Source organism: Heptranchias perlo, chromosome 32, assembly GCF_035084215.1.
Source record: "Heptranchias perlo isolate sHepPer1 chromosome 32, sHepPer1.hap1, whole genome shotgun sequence".
NCBI classification, from domain to species: Eukaryota; Metazoa; Chordata; class Chondrichthyes; order Hexanchiformes; family Hexanchidae; genus Heptranchias; species Heptranchias perlo.
The window spans coordinates 29151760-29160696 of record NC_090356.1 but is presented as its reverse complement, the minus strand read 5'-3'; the positions used below and the strand labels follow the sequence as shown (position 1 = coordinate 29160696).

At 48.6% G+C, this 8937-nt stretch overlaps 1 protein-coding gene across 1 annotated transcript; it reads right to left on the bottom strand.

Annotated features, from left to right (window-relative positions):
• Window positions 1-2060: 2060 nt before the first annotated feature.
• Window positions 2061-7841, bottom strand: LOC137300801 (apical junction molecule-like). Its single transcript, XM_067970059.1, has 2 exons — window positions 7735-7841; window positions 2061-3609 (listed from the first exon to the last, which is right to left on the bottom strand). Exons 1-2 carry the CDS (start codon window positions 7839-7841, stop codon window positions 2061-2063), a joined length of 1656 nt encoding a protein of 551 aa, XP_067826160.1.
• Between the last annotated feature and the right edge of the window lie 1096 nt (window positions 7842-8937).

Sequence of the window (8937 nt, the reverse complement as noted above, 5' to 3'; positions counted from 1 at the left end):
ACAGACCTGGCCCGGGTAAATTGGAATCAAAGATTGGCAGGCAAAACTGTAATCGAACAATGGGCGGCCTTTAAGGAGGAGATGGTTTGGGTACAGTCTAGGTACATTCCCATGAGGGGGAAAGGTAGGGCAATTAAAGCCAGAGCTCCCAGAATGACAAAAGAGATAAAGGTTAAGATGAGGCAGAAAAAAGGGCTGTTTGACAAATGTCAGGATGATAATACAAGTGAGAACCAGGGTAAATATAGAAAGTTCAGAGGGGAAGTGAAAAAGGAAATAAGAGGGGCAAAGGGAGAGAGTATGAGAATAGACTGGCGGCCAACATAAAAGGGAATCTAAAAGTCTTCTATAGGCATGTAAACAGTAAATGGGTAGTAAGAGGAGGGGTGGGGCTGATTAAAGACCAAAAAGGAGATCTACTCATGGAGGCAGATGGCATAGCCGAGGTACTAAATGAGTACTTTGCATCTGTCTTTACCAAAGAAGAAGATGCTGCCAGAGTCTTATTAAAGGAAGATGTAGTTGAGATATTGGATAGGCTAAAAATTGATAAAAAGGAGGTTCTAGAAAGGCTGGCTGTACTTAAAGTAGATAAGTCACCTGGTCCGGATGGGATGCATCCTAGGTTGCTGAGGGAAGTAAGAGTAGAAATTGCGGAGGTACTGGCCATAATCTTCCAAACATCCATAGATACTGGGGTGGTGCCAGAGGACTGGAGAATTGCAAATGTTACACCCTTGTTCAATAAAGGGTGTAAGGATAAAGCCAGCAACTACAGGTCAGTCAGTTTAACCTCGGTGGTGGGGAAACTTTTAGAAACGATAATCCGGGACAGAATTAACAGTCACTTGGACAAGTGTGGATTGATTAGGGAAAGCCAGCACTGATTTGTTAAAGGCGAATCATGTTTAACTAACCTGATAGAGTTTTATGATGAGGTAACAGAGAGGACAGATGGGAGCAATGCAGCTGATGTGGTGCGGATGGACTTTCAAAAGGCGTTTGATAAAGTGCTGCATAATAGGCTTGTCATCAAGATTGAAGCCCATTGCAGTAGGAGCATGGATACAAAATTGGTTAAGTAACAGGAAGCAGAGTGTAGTGGTGAACGGTTTTTCTTCAGACTGGAGGGAGGTGTACAGTGGTGTTCCCCAGGGGTCGGTGCTGGGTCCATTGCTTTTCTTAATATATATTAATGACTTGGACTTGGATGTACAGGGCACAATGTCCAAGTTTGCAAATGACACAAAACTTGGAAGTGTAGTGAACAGTGAGGAGGATAGTGATAGACTTCAAGAGGATATAGACAGGTTGGTGAAATGGGCGGACACATGGCAGATGTGTCCGCCCATTTCACCTGGGGGTATATGTACACAAATCGTTGAAGGTGGCAGGGCAGGTTGAGAAAGCAGTTAAAAAAGCATACAGGATTCTGGGCTTTATAAATAGAGACACAGAGTACAAAAGCAAGGAAGTCATGTTGAACCTTTATAAAACACTGGTTCAGCCACAACTGGAGTATTGTGTCTAGTTCTGGGCACTGCATTTTAGGAAGGATGTGAGGGTCTTAGAGAGGGTGCAGAAGAGATTTACTAGAATGATTCCAGGGATGAGGTACTTTAGTTACTTGGATAGACTGGAGAAGCTGGGGTTGTTCTCCTTGGAACAGAGAATGTTGCGAGGAGATTTGATAGAGGTATTCAAAATCATGAAGGGTCTAGACAGAGTAGATAGAGAGAAGCTGTTCCCGCTGGCAGAAGGGTCAAAAACCAGAGGTCGTTGATTTAAGGTGATTGGCAAAAGAAGCAAAGGTGACATGAGGAAAAACTTTTTTACACAGCGAGTGGTTAGGATCAGGAATGCACTGCCCGAGGGGGTGGAGGAGGCAGATTCAATCATGGCCTTCAAAAGGGAATTGGATAAGTACTTGAAACAAAAAAATTTGTAGGGCTACGGGGATAGGGTGGGGGAGCAGGACTAGCTGGATTGCTCTTGCAGAGAGCCGGCACGGACTCGATGGGCCAAATGGCCTCCTTCCCTGCTGTAACCTTTTTATAATTTTATGATCCTATGATCGCTGGGTGACTGCTACCAAAAGGTGAGTTATTTTTAAAAGTTCTAAAAAGCAGGTTGTGAAACCAGGAGGGGCAGGAGTGCTTCTCCCGATCAACGTTCTCCCGATCCACGTTCTCCCGATCCACGTTCTCCCGATCCACGGTCTCCCGATCCTCGGTCTCCCGATCCACGGTCTCCCGATCCACGTTCTCCCGATCCACGGTCTCCCGATCCACGGTCTCCCGATCCACGGTCTCCCGATCCACGTTCTCCCGATCCACGTTCTCCCGATCCACGTTCTCCCGATCCTCGGTCTCCCGATCCACGTTCTCCCGATCCTCGGTCTCCCGATCCACGGTCTCCCGATCCACGTTCTCCCGATCCTCGGTCTCCCGATCCACGTTCTCCCGATCCTCGGTCTCCCGATCCTCGGTCTCCCGATCCACGTTCTCCCGATCCTCGGTCTCCCGATCCTCGGTCTCCCGATCCACATTCTCCCGATCCTCGGTCTCCCGATCCACATTCTCCCGATCCTCGGTCTCCCGATCCTCGGTCTCCCGATCCACATTCTCCCGATCCTCGGTCTCCCGATCCTCGGTCTCCCGATCCTCGGTCTCCCGATCCACGTTCTCCCGATCCTCGGTCTCCCGATCCTCGGTCTCCCGATCCACATTCTCCCGATCCTCGGTCTCCCGATCCACGGTCTCCCGATCCTCGGTCTCCACATTCTCCCGATCCTCGGTCTCCCGATCCTCGGTCTCCCGATCCACGTTCTCCCGATCCTCGGTCTCCCGATCCACGGTCTCCCGATCCACGGTCTCCCGATCCTCGGTCTCCACATTCTCCCGATCCTCGGTCTCCCGATCCACGGTCTCCCGATCCACGGTCTCCCGATCCACATTCTCCCGATCCTCGGTCTCCCGATCCACGGTCTCCCGATCCACGGTCTCCCGATCCTCGGTCTCCCGATCCACATTCTCCCGATCCTCGGTCTCCCGATCCTTGGTCTCCCGATCCACGGTCTCCCGATCCACATTCTCCCGATCCACGGTCTCCCGATCCACGGTCTCCCGATCCACGGTCTCCCGATCCTCGGTCTCCCGATCCACATTCTCCCGATCCTCGGTCTCCCGATCCACGTTCTCCCGATCCTCGGTCTCCCGATCCACGGTCTCCCGATCCACGGTCTCCCGATCCTCGGTCTCCCGATCCACGTTCTCCCGATCCACATTCTCCCGATCCTCGGTCTCCCGATCCACGGTCTCCCGATCCTCGGTCTCCCGATCCACGTTCTCCCGATCCACATTCTCCCGATCCTCGGTCTCCCGATCCACGTTCTCCCGATCCTCGGTCTCCCGATCCTCGGTCTCCCGATCCTCGGTCTCCCGATCCACGGTCTCCCGATCCACGATCTCCCGATCCTCGGTCTCCCGATCCTCGGTCTCCCGATCCACGGTCTCCCGATCCTCGGTCTCCCGATCCACGATCTCCCGATCGCCACCCACCCCCTCCCCCACTCCATTGCCCCTCCACACTCCCCATCCTGGGACTTCCCTTCAGGTCACTGCGGCACAACAAGTGACCCCATGTTCAAATTGAACCTCCACATGCCCCATGCGAGTTACCTGTGGAGGTGCGACAGGTGCTGGCAGCTTGCCGCAACTAATATTAATCAGGCCCCAGGACCAATTTCAGGCATCCTTTGGCCTTGGACCTCCCGGTTAGGGCGCACATTGCGACCGTGCTGTCGCCTTCGCACTCGAAACTGGGCATTGACGAATTTCTACCCCAATGTCTGAGGTACACACGCAGTGAATCAGACAATTGGACATGATTTTTTCCAAGAAATTTGTAAAAACAAATTAAGTGCAACTATTGTACCACTGTATACAGGACTTTGTATACAGGACTTTGTATTCAGGACTTTGTACACAAGGCTTTGAATACAGGTCTTTGTATACAGGGCTTTGTATACAAGGCTTTGTATACAGAGTATTGTATATAGGACGTTGGGGGAGATGTTCAACTTGCCTCCCGGGAGTAAAACTGGCCTCACCGATCGACCGCCCATTATTGAAACCATTGATTTTTTTTACTTCAATTGAAATGAAAACGGGACAGTTTCTGTAACACAACGCTGATCATAAGTCCAGTTTTACAACCGACGGCAAGTTGAAAATCTACCTGATTGTGTACAGGACTTTATAATAGGGACGTTGTATTTGGGACGTTGTATTTGGGACGTTGTATTCAAAAGTTTTTGCATGAGAAGAAATGGCTCTTTTTGCCATTCTACATCAATTACATTTGTGCAAAGTGCTTTTCCAACTCTTATCACTGCACTGGGAGGCTGACTGGAAGAGGCACCCAGATGGAGGCCCTCAAGAGCTCTGTGATCATTTCCTCTCACAGTTAGACATTTTTCTCCAGCAATATCCTCTTGACCTTTGAGGGCTGTACTTGATTTATTTCCACATGTTGTTTCAGTTCGTTGAATTTTGTTCTATTCAATAAAGCTTGAGCACTTTGCAAATCGTTACACTGTTATATTTAACCATGAACCTTTTTACACGATGTTGCAGGAATCATATTATTGATGAAGGTTAATTAACGGAGGTAAGAGGTCCAATAGATGAAAAGACTGAGATGGGAAAGCAGTCAACCAAACAAACGCCGGGAAATTCCCTTGGGATTCTCCCACTCCTCCGCGGTTACTTTGGTAAACAGGGTTTCTACCGAAATTCCAACGTTACAGTGGCGGAGGGGGGGATGTCCCGAGGGAATTATGAATCCAACTGGAGGATTAGGATGGTACTTACAAGCACCTGGTTGCGGCCAGGACAAGGGTTGGAACTTTTTATGTACCAGGATGTAGGGGCCGTGAAAACCCTCAGCCCCACTCCGCCAGAGTAAGTAAAGTGGAGCGGGCACTACCGTCACCCGGTCCTGACCCGGCCAAAGTATCTGGAATCAGGGCGGGGTCAACTCATTTACATTTCTTCGGCGGGCCCGCATCAGTATGCGTGCATCTTGGGACTCAGCTTAGAGAAGGGAGGGGGCCAGGAAATGCAGCCGTAGATAGATGTTTGGAGGATCTGCTGACAAGCCCTCTCTCCCCACCCCAGTAAACACCTTTATAGGAGGGCTAATAGAAACACAGGCATGAAGGATTTACAGGGTCTTCCAGGGCATGGACCCGGCTTGGAAAGCCCAATGGGCCTCGGTACGACTGGTTCAGCGACCCGTACGTCAGGTTCATCCCAGCATTCCGATCCCCGGTGGTAAGGATAGGTTAGAGCAGAGGCCAAGGAAATTCCCGGTGTGGGAAATCCCTCCCCTTGGCGCAGCTCCTTAGACATTAGGGGCCCTGCTTGGGAAAGATGAAAATTCCGCTCACCCCAGACCCCTGCGCAAATCTCCTGGGCGGAGACCCAACTTTTCCAGGTCCCACCTGAATTTGGGATAATTTACACCTGAACGCCACCGCAGTGGGCTCAAGGATCTTTGGGTCCAGGAATTTTAGAAAGGATATGGAAAAATAGAAAAGGAGGGTGAGAGGGATAGTAACAAAAATAAACATCATCATGAAGGTAGAAAGGGGGCAATCTAAATGGAATCATTATGGATAAAGCTAAGGAACAGGAAAGGAGGCAAATCGTTGAATCAGGAGGTCGTGGGTTCGAGCCCCACTCCAGAGATTTGAGCACATAATCCAGGCTGATACTTCAGTGCAGTACTGAGGGAGTGCTGCACTGTCGGAGCTGCCGTCCTTCGGATGAGACGCTCTCCCAGGTGGACATAAAAGATCCCATGGCACTGTTCGAAGAAAAGCAGGGGAGTTCTCGCTGGTGTCCTGGTCAATATTTATCCCTCAACCAACATCATTAAAACAGATTATCTGGTCATTTATCTCATTGCTGTTTGTGGGACCTTGCTGTGTGCAAATTGGCTGCTGTGTTTCCTACATTACAACTGTGACTACACTTCAAAAGTACTTCATTGGCTGTAAAGCACTTTGGAACGTCTTAAGGCAGTGAAAGGTGCGATATAAATGTAAGTCATTTACTTCTTCTTTCTTGGTGGGAGTATTTTATAGACTGTGTTGACTGAACAGCGAATGCGCTGATGAGGGAGCCCTGTAGGAAGAAAGGAGTGGTACTAATGGGTAATTCTAGCCAAACAAGTAGGAAAGAAAATGGATTTATGGAAAACATTTAAGGCAGTTTCTTGAAGCATAATGGGGGTTAAATTGGTTAACCCCCGAATCCGGGCGCAGGCAACCCGTTAGATTCGTGCTGCCTCCTCATTTACCTGATAGTTGCGCAGCATCGAGGCCGAGCTGCGACGTTCTCTCCAGCTTCAGCACTTCTCACCAGCAGGGGGCTCAAATCTCGCGTGAGTTGCTCGCACCTCTTAAAGGCAGCCTGCACCATATATATTAAGACATAAGATACGGGTCCGCACGGAGTCTGAACAGAGATCAGACATCGCTCACGTAAAACACAACCGCACAAACTGTTGAGTTAAGGTAAAACATTGAATAAAGGTTACGCACTACTAAATCCCACATCCTCCAATCTGCATACCAGACCTCACCAATCTGCCGATCTGAGTTTGTACCAGGCCTGCGAGAGTGCGTGTACCAAGGTTCCCTGCTGATGCACTAGAGGCCTTGGTGCAAGAGGTGGACAGAAGGAGGGACATGCTATATCTGTAGGGGGGCAAAAGGCCTTCCAGACATATACTCCCGAGGCAGAGGGAGGCAGTAGGGGACGAAGTCAATGCCAGAAGCATAGCACCACGAACATAATTGCAGTACAGGAAGAAGTTCAATGCTTTGACACGAGTGGTCAAGGTGAGTGAGGTCAACTGTCAAGTGGCGTCTCCTACCAACTGCACCACACACTACACCCCCATCACCCACATACCAACAAACTCTTTCAATCAGTACTCAACTCTTCCAATCAGATGCTTCCTCTCACCCTCACACATTAGCACTGTTGCAAGCCGCACACCCACAATTTACAGGTCACACACACTGGCAGCTATTCAACCATGACAGACACATCACCCAAACATCCTGCAATATACTCACCGACACATGTCCTGCTTTCTCGCAGGAGAAGGTGGCACGTAACAGGAGACAGCAAGTGGCAGTGGCTTTTAGCCCCTTGAGCCTGTTTCGCCATTCAATAAGATCATGGTGGACCTGTGACCTAACTCCATATACCCGCCTTAGCCCTATACCCCTTAATACCCTTGGTTAACAGAAATCTATTAATCTCAGACTTAAAATTAACAACTGAGCTAGCGTCAACTGCCATTTGCGGAAAAGCATTCCAAACTTCTCCCACCCTTTGCGTGTAGAAGCATTTCCTAACTTCACTCCCGCACGTCCTGGCTCTAAATGTTAGGCTATGTCCCCTAGTCCTGGTATTCAAGTATAGGAGACCTCCAAATACAGATACAAATGCATCAGCAGCCAGAAGCAATAATCCAGCACCTAACCTGTAGATCCTGCACGGTCCCTTTAAATGGTGAGGTGGTCCTCCAGGCCGTCTACAACATGTTTAGCTGGTCATGGTTAAGACAGTGCGTTGGCTGCAGCATTAAGTGCCAAAATGTTGTCTATCCCTTTAAATCGGTGTTGTACACTGATCTAACACATATTCTCCTCACTTTACATGCAGCTGGCGTTCGTTATCTGCGCCTATGCGAACTCCTTTACCAAGATGGCGTCCGGCGCACTTCACGCCAGAAGTCCGCGCGTGCATTCTAGACGCCATTTTGGAAATTCAGGAGGCTGCGTTAGCGGCCATACAACAGGCGCTACACGGCCGAATTTCTAGCCCAATATCTTCAACCCAAAGGAGCAGGAGATACTTGATCTAATTTTGAGTCATGAACCAGAAATGGTGATGAACTTTTAGAAAATAATTAACAGTAAAGATTGAATTTACAATCAGGCTTGAAAGGGAGAAAAGTGGGTCACAAACCAAAGTTTCAGATTTAAACAAGGCAACTCGTGAAAGGATAAGGAAGAAGTTAGCTGTGGTAGACGGGTAAATCTACGGAATCAAATCAGGAAGGTGGATTACCAAACAACGATGCAACACTGAAAAGCAAGAGGGAAACCTCTGGGGAGAGGAAATCTGGAACTCTCTCCCCCAAAAAACTGTTGAGGCTTGGGGTCAATTGAAAATTTCAAAACTGAGATTGATAGATTTTTGTTGGGCAAGGGTATTAAGGGATGTGGGGCCAAGGCAGGTAGATGGAGTTAAGATACAGATCACCCAGGATCTAATTGAATAGCTCGAGAGGCTGAATGGCCTACTCCTGTTCCTACGTTCCTCTGGTGTAACCATCCTATGAGAGTGTCATGTATAAATAGTGACGAAGGGAGCAGAAAATTACAAAAAGACAAAGCTGGATTAAGTGAGTGGGGAGAATGACGGCAGATGCTGTTTTAATGTAACAAAGAGTAATTTATGACATTAAAATGGCACATGGCAAAACGACAGGGAGAATAGATGAACCGACTGACTGTGTACATAAGTCATTTAACGCTAGCTTGCAGATACAAAGAGGCAGATGGGATCACAAACGATTTAGGATATAAAAGCAAGAAAATACTATTGCAATTCTACAGCATTCTGTTGACCTCATTTGGAATACTGGGGGCTCATCATGTGACTGCGGCCATGTTTTTCAGTATGGAGGGGGTGTTAGTGAGACGAAAGTTGGGAAAGTTTGGACGAAAGCTATTAACTAGTGTCATAGGAAACATGTAGGGACATGGCAACAGCAAAAACCTATCAATCTCAGTTTTGAAATTTTCAATTGACCCCCAACCTCAACAGCTTTTTTTTTTGCGGGGGGGTC

What these genes read in the sequence shown, in the direction of transcription:
- LOC137300801 (XM_067970059.1), bottom strand. Translation starts at nt 7,841, where the DNA reads ATGGCGTCTAGAATGCACGCGCGGACTTCTGGCGTGAAGTGCGCCGGA. An exon ending in GAACGCCAGCTGCATGTAAA is followed by an intron (nt 3,610 to 7,734) that starts GTGAGGAGAATA and finishes AGTGACCTGAAG; the next exon opens with GGAAGTCCCAGGATGGGGAG.